The sequence below is a fragment of the Rhipicephalus microplus genome, chromosome X, assembly GCF_043290135.1.
Source record: "Rhipicephalus microplus isolate Deutch F79 chromosome X, USDA_Rmic, whole genome shotgun sequence".
NCBI classification, from domain to species: domain Eukaryota; kingdom Metazoa; phylum Arthropoda; class Arachnida; order Ixodida; family Ixodidae; genus Rhipicephalus; species Rhipicephalus microplus.
In genome coordinates this window covers 171,038,593-171,054,982 of record NC_134710.1, presented here as the reverse complement: position 1 = coordinate 171,054,982, position 16,390 = coordinate 171,038,593, and the positions used below count along the sequence as shown (strand labels likewise).

Sequence of the window (16,390 nt, the reverse complement as noted above, 5' to 3'; positions counted from 1 at the left end):
CATTGGACATTCACGAACAGCACCAGATTCCGTTTATTCACGAGCGATGACGACGCTGCAATCTGATTTCCAAGAGTCTTGAAGAAATACCCTAAGAACTTCTTGATATGCACCTGAGACAGGCAGAGGGAGGATTGTCCGTCCCTAATCGCTGTCCGGTGGCGGCACTCCAGTGAGCGTCTGCCCCTGCGCAGAGGAGGCGACCACCTGGCGATCTGCCGCACGCGACCAGCCTGAGTGGGGAGTGCGTAAACGGGAGCGTGCCTCCTTCGGTGGGGGTGTCCTTCCTAGGCCGGATGGAACATCTGGAGGCCGCTCCCCGCCCGTGGCCCATGAAAGGAAGCAGCCGGCACGTGCAGCCGGCGCGTGCGGCGGCTCAATGCACGCGCCGGCAGATGGTTGGGCGCCCGCGTCGGCCTCCTCCTCTCCCCCATAACTTGGAGCGCGCGCCGCTCACTCTCCGCCGGTTATTTGTCAGTGGCCCGGCGCACGATGCGCGTCGTGCTCCGCGAATTCGTCGGCTCCGCGCGCACCCGCTAACGCAGGCTTGCGTTACGAGTGCGCTGCTGACAGCTTCGGCGACGGGACGCATAGATCACGCCTCGGAATGCCAGCAGTGCGCGGAGAGAGCGTTGTGCGAACCCCTCGCCTCTACGGGATACCCATGCTAAGGTCTTTGGTACGTACTCGTCGTTTGATATCTCTGGACATTCGAGATTGTCACCTCATTGACTTCGCCACATTATTGGCTGTTAGACAAAAGAAAAGGTTCAAGACAGCTGTTGCTTATAGCACGCATAATAACAGTTTGGCGTGAGCTAGTTTACTTATGGCCCGTATTCACAAGCTAACCTCATCCTTATTTCGCGTTTTCCTTATCAGTTTTGTGCCTTTAGTGTGCTTGATAGATAAAGTAGACCAGTACTCATGAACAAATGTTGTAGTTATTATTTACCCTGTTACCATTTTGTGTGCAATTATAATGCTCGTAGAGACTACTGAAACAAAAGTAAAACGCGAGAATAAGACGATAGTTATAACGCGAGAACAAAACGACGACACAGAGACAAGAAGGACACGAAAGACACGTCATGCCATACCAACTAGCCCAAGCAGCCACACTTCTAAGATGCGAGAATAAGGTTGGTTTCTTGAATACTGGCTTATCTTTTTTATCATTACGCAAGAAACGGGGTGAGTGATCGGCAGAAGATAAGGGGGGAAGGACAATCAGCATGTGCAATACAGCGTGCTTTGTTTTCCTGCGGCTTGGTGCATATTTGCAAGCCATTCACTGAGAAGCTTCATCTCACACTGACAGTGGCGTGGGTACACTGAACGCGTTGTTGTGCGTGTGAAACTATTGATCTATGCTCGCGTGGTAAAAATGTGGACCTGCTTAGCATGTGTGTGTATGTCTTCACATTTAATGTTAATGGGTGGTGTAAATCATGGCTGCAGAGGGGTCAGGGGGGTGCTCCTCACCCCTCTCACCTTTTGGTCGGCTGGGATCCTTGATATTTAGCTTTCGAGCACCACATTTGAATTGCTGGACAGCTAAATACAGCAAGATTCATTACACCACTAGGATATTCCTAAAACGTATGCACGATGGTGTATGAAAGAAAAGCTGTACTCAATGTGGTAGAATTTACACATAATTGTTTAACCCGAATGACTCATTTAATACAAATATGCCCTGTACTATTTATGAATTTAACTCATTCAAAAGTGTACTTCACCAACGTACATTTCTACTCTTGACTACTCATTGCTGTTGGATTAAGCTCCCTAGACCCGCGCTGAGGCTTATGCTCGCTGCAATTTATTTTTAGACATGACTTTATTTTTACACAATTAAGTATAAAATCTATAATTATGAAAACAAAATGGCCGCATGTGTTTCCACCCTTGGGATGTTGCTGTATTTACGCCACTGGTGTTAGCAAAGCATCGCATGTCCACGTAACGATGACGCTAAACTATGACGGCTTTGTTCGAAACACATGCATTCTTACACTGAATGAATACAGTATTATAAACAACAACAAATTTCAGTGCTTCAAAACTTCGCAGCTGCTTACTTTTACAATTTGCTTGCATTAATTTCTACCATTCTGTTGTGTGTCTTATAACCCTAAATAAATAGCCTCTACAGAAATGGGAGGATGGTGCATTGCAAGTGGCATGTACCGCGATACTTAAAAAAGCACTCGTGTAGTGAATTTTTTCTTTAGCCTTTCTCGTTTTTTTTCCGTCTTTGTAATTTTTGTTTCTGTCACCGCACATAGTCCTCTTTGAAGTAATGCATAAGCGTAGAGTTTGTTAATTGTACAGACGCTTCATCTTCCATTGGCTAAACAGGCCTGTCGGAAGCTGATGGCGTGTTATGAGTTTACAAGGAGTCGTATGGCACTTGTACAATAATGATAATGACACTCTGAAATGCACCTGTAAGCGATAATAAAACAATGTTGTTATGCTAAAACGTTGTTTTTTTTTTCTGCTACTTCTTGATTCACTCGTGCCCTACGTAAAAGCTGTGGTGTGTTTATCGTCGCACTCGCTTCGACATGCCTAAACTGAGTGTTAAATGCAGTGTGCGTATTCGTGAGGAAAATTTATTTCTGGGTTGTCTCACACGAATATAAACAGGCTAAGGAGAGAAAACTTGAGGTCTTTGTTACTTCCATCTCGCACGGACTGATTGCAGGAAGGGAGAACAATCACACAAAACATTGGAGGTCCATATGAAAACAAGGTGGAGTTTAGTGCCGAATAGTGGTTTTATAGGCAGTGTGTTATGTCGACCATTGTGTGCCTGTGCAGGACGGCGCCACGTAGCGCGGGGCATGCCGACGCCTGGTTGCAGCAGCAACAGCAGCGACGATGGCAGCCAGCTGGACTGGGCCATCGCGGGATACCGAGCCTGCGCCCAGGAGGCCCTGCGGTTTCTCGTCGAGCAGGAGCAGCTGCCAGGTGCGCCAACAGGCATTGATCTGTCTTGTTTTGCCACTTCGGCACTCGCAGTGACGGCGGCAGCACTAAGTGATCTCCACCTGCCGGGTGCTTTAAAACATGGATACTAAGAAAGGAATACGCTTATCACTAAGAGAGCAACGGGCTCGCTTATTGATAGGCTATACCTTCTCTGCATTCGTCGCATAAATGAGGCCAAGAGGAGGGGCCTCTGAGTGTGGACCTCACGTCCAGATATACGTGACTAGCTATAAACTCAGCATTTGTTGTTCTAAAAAGTGCGCCAAACTAAAGTAGCACTGACACAAGATTTCGAAAGCGAGAGAAGGAGTGTGGTAGATTTATCTAGAGACATACACAACATCTGCGAAATATCGAGGGCAAATATAGCCTAGAACATATTAAAAATCAGATTTAAAGTGCATGCTGCGCATTGAGCGAGGTGCGGAGCCCCTCAAATAATATCCCCTTGGCATTATTGTCTGTCAGATCTCATGAATATGGTGAGTAACGATAAATAGGGGTGTAAAACAAGGGATAGGACCTCTTCAATGCTATTTACCACGTGCATACAGGAGATCTTCAGAGGCCTAGAATGGGAATAGTTAGAGATAGGAGTTGATGGAGAATACCTTAGTAACCTGCGCTTCGCTGATTACATTGCATTGCTGAGTAAATCAAGGGCGAATTGCAATGAATGATAATTGAATTATACAAGAAGAACAGAAAGCTACGTAGGTCTTAAAATTAATCTGCAGAAAGCGAAAGCAATTTACAACAACCTCGGAAGAGACACAACAACCTCGGAATATTCTCCATCTTTCCAAGCGCCGCTTAGTGCGCTCCACCGCTCCTCTCTCCACACGTTCACCCTCGAAACCCAGTGCGATATGCAACGGAGTGTCTCCTCTGCATTGGGGTTCGATTTCCTTGCAGTGCATCACAATGTGTTCGATTGTTTCGTACGCACACTCACAGACTCCACACAACACATCCCGCTGATCACTATAAATAGTCCGCTGGTGCTCCAAGGTGCGCAGGGCCCCAGCTCGCGCCTCGAAGAGCAGGCTGCTTTTAAGGCTATTGCCATATATGGACACCGCGTTAATAGTCCGCTTGTGTTGTCCATATAATGTAATAGTGCATATAATGTAATAGAGCCGGCTCGGTCCTGTCCTTGCTGCTGCTAATGGCAGCAAGGAAGGAGCCGACTGGCAGAACATGGGCAAGGCTTTTGTGCTGCAGTGAACGAAGTCAGGCTGCTGCTGCTGCTGCTTCTGCTGCTGTTGATATCTGTCTAAAAGCTGTAATAGTGCTGGCTTATTGCTGCAAGTCGCTAGTTCAAATTTTTGCTGTTTGTATCACCGCGTCACCTGCCAGCTGATGACAGTGGCAATAGCCATCAGCTGCCATTGTCAGCTGCTAGCTCGTGATAAGATGTGCTACGTGATGCGAACAAGCAAAAAGAGTGCTCCACAGTCATCGTAACAGCAACAGGCGACACCGAATGACGCTCCTTCAGATTTACTTTACAGTGACTTCTAATAACGTCCCTTTTGCTTTAATTAGCATCATTTTTTGTTCTCATTCATATTGTGCCTAACAAAGAAAACGAGCTCTTAAATTTACACTTATTTCCTCCATGCGTTATTAAGTGAAATTTTCCTACTAATACCGCTATAATGTAGTCATGGGACGTTATTCGTTGTAGCAAAATGTCCCAAAAGGAGGGTGTGGCTGCTGTTATACGTATTCTGTGACATCCTCCCCTCTCCGCCTTTTTTTTGAATGATAGCAGTAACTTTATGACAATGTCAGGCTTCTATGCCATGAAGCGTGGAAACGTTGGTCAGACATAATCGAATATAAAACCACATATATTATTATTATTATTATTATTATTATTATTATTATTATTATTATTATTATTATTAATATTATTAGTCAGGAGCGCAATGCACCCATATCCCGCCGTGAAACGGCGATTGAAACAGGAGGGGCAAAACGTGCAGCGATTCAGTACGCAGCGGGAACCAGTGAAGCTCTTGTACGAATTTTCAAAGGCTATGGTGTTCTAATAGCCCACGTGCCTACTGGAAAACTACGACAGCTTGTTCACGGAAAGGATCCTCGGGAGCGCACGGACTTTCCGAGAGTTGTATATAGGATACCATACGGGGATTATGATGTGTCGAATATTGACGAGAGCGGGAATTTCGAACGCCGTTAGATACAACACAAAAACGACGTTGCCAAGGGCCATACAACTGCGAACGCCTTGGCGGAACACCACAAACAGGCCACAGTATTGACTTGGACGGAGCAGCTATCATCGCAACGGAAAGACATTTAATTTATCCGCCCGTCCGCTTTCGGAATCGTTTTACATTCAGTCGACTAGCTGCACGATAAACAGGACAGAGGGCAATCTACCTGAGATATACACCCGCACGCTGCGCCACCCTATAGCTATAAATAGCAGCATGCCCATGCTAACATTTTCATAACATTTTCATTGGGACTCGTAAAAGGCTCGAAACTTCAGAGCTTCTTCGATTTTACTTTTGCCTTGGCGAGTGTATATTTATTGCACAAATAGCAATATGTTGTGTCTTTGCTCCGGTACACATTCGCTATAACATAGCTTTCCTAGCGAAGTTTGCCGGCAACTCAGCGAAACGGGCAGCGTCAGATGACAGAAAATTAAGTCCTTATTGGGGCGTCGCTAGCATATCAGAAAATAAAAAGGCGAGTATGATCTAACCACTTTCTGTCAGTAATTTGATGCACTTGGTGGCTCCAATAGCGCCCTACTGTATAAATATGCAAAATTAAGACATCAATTAAGATGGTGAAGGACAAGTTTCAGGTATTCTGAGAGCTATATAATCTCCTACAATGTTGTGCCCGTGGATGCTTCATTTCAGCGCAGGAACGTTAGATTCACTACCGTTGTAAATTAACATTTCAAATTGTAGTAGTCGAGCTTTTGAATGTTATTCACATTACCTATTACTAATGCTCAGTCCTGCACATGAGCGCGAACAAGTTGAAAGTGGCTCCAGCTGCTGTTTTTTTAACCAATGCGGATCCGTTTTTTATCCTTTTTGGAAGAAATGACGGAATGATTGATCGATTGATTTGATTGATATATGGGGTTTAACGTCCCAAAACCACCATACGATTATGAGAGACGCCGTAGCGGAGAGCTCCGGGAAATTTCGACCACCTGGGGTACTTTAACGTCCACCCAAATCTGAGCACACGGGCCTACAACATTTCATCCTCCATCAGAAATGCAGCCGCCGCGGCTGGGATTCAAACCCGCGACCTGCGGGTCAGCTGCCGTGTACCTTAGCCACTAGACCACCGCTGTGGGGCGAAATGCCAGAATGAAACGATGTCGTATTCGGCCTGCTCAACTCTCTGCAACTAGAATTCAGTATACGCAATGCGGATGTAAAATATTGCGGACCACGGGAACGCGTGTCAAATTTTGTAGAGTGCCTCAATGCGCTTGTTCACCTCTGCTCCGTTCAGAGAGGAAACAAGTGCGTCGTCTGCTACAGCCGTCGCCATTATTTGGCTCACCCCTCAAAGCGCGCACTGGAAGCGCACGGCTTCGCGGCTTTTTGCTCTCGAGTAAAGACACTTTGGGCTGGAATTGCCTCCACATGCGCTAAATCGTTCACGAATGCTGCTAGTTATGAGTTTGTAGGCACGCATCTCAACAAGTAAACGAATGTTTCACGCGTGAAAGTGTTGCAGAGCGTATTGATCTTGACTGTCGGGTCACTCGGCTGCTGATTGCGGCTGAGTGGTCGACAGCTGCAGACATCACTATTCACTTTTATACTTCGTGGGTGAATATGTTAGTGTGTGTGTGTGTGTGTGTGTGTATGCGTGCGTGCATCTTGAAGGCACGACAGGTTAGCATTATTAGGGCAAATTAGAGATGCGGACACTGTGTATTATAAAACTGTAATAGAAAGGTGTGATTCCCTGGACGGTCGAAACAAAAAAGCGGTGCAATCATGCACCTACCATTAAGGCGAAGAACATCTCCTTTCATGTACGTCATTCGTTATTCCAGCTCGAATTCCCGAAGTTCCACATATAGTATTTAGACGCGCGCAATAATAATATTAGCGCGCAACGCATCTAGCGCAGCAGATGAATGAGCGAAACATAAAAAATCGCAGCATATCCACGCGTTCCTTCTCAGCCACATCAATTACGTCGCCTCTGCCCACAACTGGACGAAGGTAGGAAAGATAAAACTAAACACGCTCATGCGCCAAAGCATTAAACAAGTACTTGGTTTACCTCAAAACACGAGTACTTCCCGCCTCGACCAACTGGGCATGCACAACATCGGTGAAGTGATCGAGGCCCAGACCACGGCCCAAGTGGTCCGCCTCTCCTCTTCTAAGGCAGGCCGCCAACTTCTAAGCGAGGCTGGCATGTCCCCGCATTCCTACCTTGAATGTGCAGTAACCCTCCCCAGAGGAGCTGTCCACGCTACCTACATGGTAAACCCATTTCCGCGAAATGTTCACCTGCAACACAACAAGGGCAGACAACTGACCCGCGCTCGCGTGTTCCTCAAGCGCACCGCTGCGAATCGCAACTCTACCGTCTTCGTCGATGCGGCGCAATACAATAACTCCTCCACCTTCGTACTAGCGGTAGTAGGTGACGACGGAACCGTATACGCTCAGCCGCCTCGGTTAGGCTAGCAACAAGGGCCATGGCCGAGCAGGTTGCTATAGCTTTACCGATGGTCGACCCCTCACACACCCATGCCTTCACAGACTCTCGGGCTCACGAAAGCGGTAACACAGACTCTCGGGCTCACTTCATTCGGGCTCACGAAAGCGGCAACATCGCTCGAGAAGCAGCCCACATTCCACAAACACGCAAATGGATGGGCTTGCCCTACCTCTCTGGGCTTCCTGGCCACATGGGCAAAGAGGGCCACCCACTGCAACCCAACCTCAACGAAATGGCTCATGATCGAGCACGAGAACTGACCCGCCGCGACGATCAAACAGCCACCGTAGAGCTGGGCCCAGACGTACAGTTTAACGATCCTTTACTCACCTTTCACGAAATTACTTCATACTACCGAAACGATAGAATCCGATACCCATTACTACATGCAAAGCTTGAACGCACGCAAAAGGTAGCCTTTCGCATTCTACAAACGAGATCGTACCCATAATTGGCCCGACTCAGCCATTTAAAGGCGAGGGGGTGATTTTGTCCTCTCCTTCATGCACACGATGCATCCTCCTCACCCCTTTAGTTCTTGAATGCACGTGAAACATACCAGCACTAAGCGCTGGAGCCTACCAGGATTTCGCACTTCTCGGCTGCACACTGTTGTTGCCGCTTGCGCAGTTGTAAACACACAAAAAAGAAGTTCAATTGGTTGATTGTGCACAATATTCATGCGAAACAAAGAACAACGAATGGTTGGCTGCATGGCAAAGCTGTGCAGGAGACAAATCACATGTGCTTTTTTCGCGTATATCAACGAATTGAGGGCATGCTTGTACGCTGTAGACGTCACGGGAACTACTGTCTACGTCACGGGAACTACTGTCTACGTCACAGTAGTGCGCCAAGAAGGACGGGAAATATCAGGAAAGAATATTGCGCTCTTTTTTTTTTTGCATTTTGGGAGCCTCGTGAGTGGCCCTTTAAAAACGAGAAACGCCTGAGAGCGTGGACTCATACGCGTAAATGTTGCGCGCCAGCCAGCGGTGGCGCCCTCCGAAGGCTGTATCGTAACATTTTACAGCTTTGCCGCCTCGTTCACGACACTAGCAAAACCTTTCTAGCCACTACAGCGTAATCGCAAAAGGCGGCGCGCGCCTACTACCCATCCTTTCCTTTGCTGTCTATGCGGGATGGTTTGCGGAGATTCAAGATTTCGCTTTATGGAAACCGCAGGCCATGGGTTAGCTGTGCACCTTATCTTTCCTCGCCCCCAAACGCCTTAAATAAAACAAATAGAAGAATGAATGGCGGCTGGTGCTATATGCTTTCTTTTTAGTCGCGCCTCGGCTCCTGTCGTGATGATAGTGACCGAAGCGAACACATCGGCGAGCCAGTTTTCCAGAAAATTTTGGTGCCCTCCGGTGCAGCACATGAGTAGAAAGAACACAGGAGAGCGAACTCACCTGATTGATTTATTTAAAATTGTTTTGTTGACCGCTTCCAGAAGAGGGAAACGGTCCGACGGATAGCTGAGCTGCACCTTGGGGCCTGGCGAAGATACCTTAGGGTACTGAGGCCTTCAATACGCAAGCTTACCTTCCTTTACTTGCAGACAACTTTTTTCGGCAATGAAGAGATTGGAAGCTGCGGGAGCGGAGCTTCCTGCAAATGCGCTCCCACGCGAAGTAGTCTGGTGTGGCGCGCGTTTTGTAACTCTGTGGAAAGTGATGGCTGAGGGCAGCGTTAACTTGCATACCGACACAGGCGACGCTTAACGTTTGAGGTATGCGTAGAAGGTGAGTTTTTTCACGCGTGGAAAAGTGTATTGACAAAAACGAACTCACAAAAACACGTACGCACAACGAACACGCACAAATGAACACACACACCACATGCAGACAGACTAGCGCGCTCACATACACACATATTTGCTCACACTCACGCACGAAAGAGCGCACATGCATGCGCACGCTCTCGCACACGTTCGCACGCACAAAAAAAAAAACGCGCGTGTGCGTGAAGTCACCCACACGCACGCGCATGGAAGAGCTCACGCACATGCACGCGCGCTCCTACGCACACATTTACACGCACTCGCGCACAAAATAACGCACAACCACGCCCACGTGCACTCGCCCATACACACAAGCGCGCCCACACAGGCAGACGAGCGCTCGCTCGCACATGCACACACATTCGCACGCACTCACGCACAGAACAACACACACACACACGGCGCGGACGCACTATAACCCATACAAAAGCGCACACACATACCCGCGCACTCACGCGCGCAAGAACACACCCACTCACTATCGGCCTCCCCAATCGCTAGCACGAAGCCCTCACTTCTCGGTGGAGACCTACACTTGCTTCTGACGACATTTTCCCCGAGGCACAAGGCCTGGGATGGTTGGGTGAGTCAATTTTGTCCCACCACAACAGTGAAAGAAAGGGTAATGCATGCTGTGTCGTATTCCCATCAGCCAGCATCATTACGGTACGGGGTTCACCCCTTATGCGAGTCCGCTGTGCGCAGCACCTTTGTGATGCTATAAACGCACTTGAAGCGGGTGGTATACCGGGAGGCGTAGACGAATGGTGAGCCCCCCGGGTCAGACATGGCTCGCCATCACGAGCATGTGTGAAACTGACTAATCCGATTGTTCGGGCTCAGCTGGGCCAAAGCCGCCAGGAGTACTCTCCCCTGGCCAGTCTTGCTGCGCCGCTCCTTCGGAGCGGCGCAGCAAGACTGGACAGACATCTCCATATCGTCCAGCGTCACCACTCGCAGAAACGTGGTGGAAACCAACGCACTGCTTAGCGGACTCAGACCAGTGGGCCTTTGGGGCACATCCCCCGTAGCGCAGCAGGAGGGGGTCGGCAGCACGCGCTTAGTTTGCCGGGTGCGGAGGGTACATGAAGAATCATGTAGGTCCACTTTGTTGTCCCCTCACTACAGCCACTTACCCGACGATTCCAGGTCAGCAGCTTGAGCTCCCCCTCTTAGCTGCTTGGGTATCTCAGGACACCCTCACGTTACCCGTGACGCACCATGTGGAGGTGGAGGGGGCTCAGTGGCTCGAAAGGTCGCGGCTCCTACTGGGCTGGATTACATGGGCACGCGACAACCCATACCGTCCCGGCACCTCTGAACCACGAATGAATTTAAATCATCACCAAACCAGCAGTGAGATTCCAAAACCCGTACCACGGCCTCCCAATCGGCTGGATTAGAGGGGCTTGCAAGTTCCCCCGGCCATAGCGGTACGTCATCAAAACCACTTACAAGGAAAGCCGTCCCATGCTGAGGCCTCCTCGAAGTTAGATTACAGGTGCTTACCAAATCACCCAGCCAATTCTGCATAGTTCCTACCTCAACTGGCCAAGTAAACCAGTGGGATAATGGTGGAACTCTTTCTTGCACGCTCGGCGGTTTAATCGGTTCATGACCGGCATCCATCCAGCGGTGATTTTGGGACTCCACATATCATCAATCAACTAATCGTCCTCATCGGTGAGACGGAGGAGGACACGCTAAACTCAAATGTAGCTGGCTGCATCGGTTTATCCGGTACACGCGCCAACAATGTTGATCTGCACGGTTTATCAAAGTTCTGATGACAAATGCTCACTGCACCGTAGCTACGCTGAATATGCAACAGGAAACCTATTATGTCGCTCAGCGTACCGTCACCACCTGACGAGGTACTGACGGGACACCGTAATGATCTAGGCGATCAGCACTTCATAAACTATGCCCAAGGGCAACTTCCTACTGCGTTAGCCCACTTACCTACAAAACAGTGCCGAACAGTTTGCCTGTCTTGCTGTATAACACTCATGGTCTGTGGCAGCATGGCAGCATTTATTTACCAAATGATGTAACGGGCCGCACGGGTTCACCCTTAGCGAAAAGGCTTGCAATGCGGGAGCTCTGGCCTTCAGAGATCACAATTAAGCTGCGTAAAAAAACACTTTGCAGCCGGTTTCATTTTCAACCGGATATTCCCACGTGGACTGTGTAAAAACATTCATTTCATCGGCGAACTTGCCTTTCGCGACAATCAAAGTGCGTTACTCGGCAGCAAGGACACTTTCACCTGCGACAACACGTTTTGACATAGCAATCCGAAAAATTCCAACAGCAGTATTCGGTGCTTCATACTGCGGAACTTCATGGCGCACACCAGATAAAGCTGCGGCGCAGTGGACGGCCGCGCTGCGCAACTCCAACGTCCAGGATCAACGGTGGGCCATCCAGCAAGCCCATTAGGCAGCGAGGATACAGGGTCTCCGGTACTTCTCGGGGGCGGCATAGTCACAGGCCACGAATTTGCCAGTTTGCAATAAAGTTGTTATCACCACCACATATCGCAGCTACCGTCATTTTCACTGATACCTTTCGCAGCCGCAGTGCCCCATGGTGCCCCCCCAGATTTAAAATGCTTACAAATAAATGTTAACTGACTCGTCAAACACTTATTTAGTAACATTTGTGTAGGTTTAATGCATTATACAACATAATTTATACATTTCAATAGCTTTAATCTAGTTTTTAAAAGTGACGTTCTGCCTCAGTTGCGCAGAAAGCAACTAAAGCACTGCTAATTTACCTAAAGTCAACAAACCTGAGCGACCGCCTGTAGACTGTGTGTGCTCCCCGAGTGTGCTTGTGATTGTGTGTACCTTCCCATCTCTCTGCAACCTCTTTTCTCCCCTTTACTCCTTCCCCAGTGCAGGGTAGCAAACCGGATGTGCGTCTGGTTAACCTCCCTGCCTTTCCTTGCATCTTTATCTCTCTCTCTCTCTCTCTTAAAAGTGACGTCACTTCCGTGTCATGCAAGAGCCACTTCTGCATGTGTGAGACTGGCTGCTGCGCGGCGCAGGAGGCGCTGCCTTAGGTTTGTTAAACGTAGTGGCTCAACTCTTTTATTGCGATAGCGATTATATGGACACTCTCGGTTGGATTTCACCGCCGGCGTCAGCGTCGATGTCATGCACCGTATACGTGTCTAAATATATGGAAACCCAAGAAAGAAAAAAACCAGACAAATACTCCGGGGCGCGGAATCAGACGTGGGACCTCGGCGTCATGAATGCGAGACGTCAACCACTGAGTCACCGAGCGGTACCTTTTTCAGCGTTCGAACGCCTAGCTATACTTACCACTTACCGCTGTTGGCGGGCATCTCGAGGGGGGGGGGACTATTGTGTTTTCAGCATTATCAGCAAGATGGCGCAATAAGCGCGCGGCGGCTCTCATCTTTCACGCGTACTTTGGCCCGCAGAGAGGAGAGAAGGGGAGTAGAGTGGACGATCTCTCGCGCACCCTCATCTCCCGGTGGGGAGGATTATACGCATTGGCTGCGTTGGGCTTGCACTGGAACGATTCCATTGTAGTTACGGGGCGCACAAAGGTCACTGCAATTGTTGCACAGCCTCCGTTTGCGAAAAGGACTCGCTTTTCAGACACAGCGAAGTAACAACTGAGACGCTTATTCGCGTTCATCTGTACCTATGAGTACGTTTCGTGCGTCATTTGTGCGTGAGAAACGTGGGGCACATTTCGATCTGCTTGTCATTCTGCGCGTGACCTTCCATTTTGTTGCTATCGCGTTTATTGCTTCGCCTTTGCGGCAAAGCTGTGGCTTTTTGTAGCGTTCGCTACACTGGCCTCGCTGAGCCAATTTCGCGTGGCACTGGTCTGCGCATGCGCAATGATACTCCGCCGCCACCGCGCGCGGCTCGCCACCGGTGTGTGCGCAATTCGATGCGCTGCGCAGACGATCAGTGGTGTCACACACCGGAGCCGGCACCTCCCTCCCACTCGGCCGCGGCCGCGCGCGACTCGCCGCCGCCGGTGTGCGCTTTCCAGAGGAGTGCCGTCATAGCCTTGGTAGACATGGACGCCGACGCGCGCGCCTTCCCTGTGCAGTCGCCATCTGACACTGCGCTGGAGCCGCTTGATAGCGCCTCTGACTGGCGTTTGCCACTGTGGTATAGACATGGAAAAGGAAAAATAATCAGCTGAACCTTTGCTAACGCTACGTATATCCTGGCATGGCTGAGCTAAGCCACTGCCATTTTTACTAATGTCATTATTTCTTAGTAAAGCTAAGCACACTACACAGAGCATAATTAATACGAGATTTATCTCGGGATTTTCTAAAAACGTAGAAATTGGTTTTTCGCGCGCATGGTTGGTTCGTTCGAAGCATCGTTGAAAGAGTTGTTATGCAGCCGGAGAGCGCCGTTACGTTGTTTTATTCCGTATTTCGCGGATTTATCTAAACGCCGGAAAAATTGTAGTCGTGTATACGTTGCTCCAAAAAAAAAATGGTTTGGTCGTTTCAGAATACCCTTTACAGCGCAACGAAGCTGATTTGAAGCTGAAGTGAATAATAAACAATTTGCATAATTGTTCTTGGTTATATAATAAATTAGACACAACATAAGATACTGCAATTAGCGCCAAATGACGGCAAACGATATCCCGGTTTTATTCAGTTGCGGTAAACCACTTAAAAAAATTGGTTCTTTTTATAGCTACGTGAGACAGAATTTGTGCGCATAGGATAAAGCGAAATTATTATTTAAGTCGTTAAGCTTTTGCTTAAAGATTGCTGAATATCTGGAAACCTTTAGGAAAGCAACTATGGAAATTAGAACTCTGTAACTGATCAATAATACGAGGAACTATATCACAGCTGTGAACTACATTTATAGCGGACAAAGTTTACGAATTATACATCTAGCTGAAATATATAACCTGTGTGTTATTGGGCCTACCTTTTGCTACTGAGCCCGTAAGCCGCAAATGAATATGAAATGGTTCGCCTAAGATGTTTCAATATATTAGGTTTACTCAGCGGCGATATTGCTTTTTGGTGCCGATTTAAATGGATACTGACACCATTATTCGAAGGCGAACTTATTGTGCGATACAAGTCTCCTGTATACAGAGTAGGCTAGTTTGAAGCTCATGCAAATGTTGTCAAGATATTTTATTTTGACGTTTGAAGTCGATTTTCCCTTGGCGCAGCTACCGGCATTGTCGTTATCTGGACTTCAGGCCACGGTACCAACTCTGGTGACTCCGCGCAGCACTATGGCAGGTTCTGATGACGTCAGCCACCAAAACTTCCAAAATGGTCGCTTGTACGTCACCAACGGAGCCACGGTGTGTGGTGAAAGTGTGGAAACGTCATGAGATTGTTTGCGCGAGTCCGTGACGAGCTCATACAATGCTCTGATGTCATGGTACAGTCGGAACTGATATGAACATTAGAGAAACGCATTCTAATTACTTCTTTGGGTTGCACCGACGCTTATATAACATATATATTTTAGGGACTCTTGAGCGCTTAGATTTTCATTGAACGCAAGAAAACTACAACTGACTCTTTTTGTGTCACTACCTCTTTAAGAATTTGCGAACTTATGGCTCTGTTTGTTTTATAGCTGATTATCAAGACTTAATTTGAAAATTCTCACCCTAAATCGAAATACTGCTTCCACAGTCATAAAAATTCAGTTTCAACAAAATGCAGCGAACTTAATAAACGTGTTCCAGCGCTTTTTTTTTTTTTGTTGAGAAAACAAGTTCGCTGTTTCACGCACATTTGAAAAGACAGCATCGGAGATGGCTCGAACTGATGCGTCATCTGTGCCAGCGTACATGTATGTGCGTGCGCGTGAAATTCGATCGAATAGACTTTTTTTTTTTTGCGGTGATTGCAAGTTATACCAGTGACACGGGTCCGTGACATATGACGTCGTTCACTCTCCCGATAGAGTGTACCGTAGGCCTTAAGGAGTCGCTTAATGTTCTTTCTCTAACGGCGCAGGCAATGACTCTGTAGATCAATATATGCCTGCATTGCGAGCACTTATGAAACATCGGGGCTCTTAGTTCATCTATGTCCTTTCTCTTACGATGCAGGTAACGACCCCGTGGTGCTAGGCCTCTGGCGGCATTTAGCCCTACAGGAACTCACCATGGATGTAGACTGTGCGATTAGCCAGCAAGCGGCAGAAGGCGATATGCCGTTTTCTGTGCCGGCGGAGGAAGACGGTGGTCCGTGCGGTAGTCAGCAGGAAGTAACACCGCAGCAGATTCATGATCCGGGCCAGGCACGGCTGATCAGCCGCCACCCACTGCCTCCGAGCGACGGTCCACAGAGTCTAGTCGACGTGACACCTCCAGTTGGGCCGCCATACGAGAACAGTGTACCGATTTCGAGAAGACAGACATCTCCCACCACGGAACAAGAACGTCACCCTCAGGAGTAGTGACGAAATGTGCGCGCCAAGTTGGTGGACAATGGCCTCGGCGGTCACTATTTCCGTCGCAAGTCTCGTGGCGACAAATAAGCTATACCGTATGTTCAATGTTTACGCGCTACTTATACTAGTTTCGTATTTTCTTCATTGCCTCACAAATGGCGAACTATTTTCACTGCCAGTGAAACAGTTTTTATCAATGTATACAGATACGCTTTAGCAAGCAACGCTCATAATTGTCTCGTCTGCTATAGGGTTTTGCCGCAACGCGAAGCAGCATGTGGGCTGGTGTTGTGTATGAATGGGGGTCACTGTCTCGAATACGGCGATTTGCATTAGCAAGGTTTGCCTTAAGATATTTGAGTATCTCTTCTTCTCCAATGCCGATTCCGTAAAAGAT

At 48.2% G+C, this 16,390-nt stretch overlaps 1 protein-coding gene across 1 annotated transcript; it reads left to right on the top strand.

Moving 5' to 3' along the window:
- Positions 1–545: 545 nt before the first annotated feature.
- On the top strand, positions 546–16,137 carry LOC119177181 (uncharacterized). The gene is made up of 3 exons (XM_037428583.2): positions 546–679; positions 2,830–2,979; positions 15,650–16,137. Exons 2-3 carry the CDS (start codon positions 2,853–2,855, stop codon positions 15,997–15,999), a joined length of 477 nt encoding a protein of 158 aa, XP_037284480.2. The 5' UTR covers positions 546–679; positions 2,830–2,852; the 3' UTR covers positions 16,000–16,137.
- The last annotated feature ends 253 nt before the right edge of the window (positions 16,138–16,390 follow it).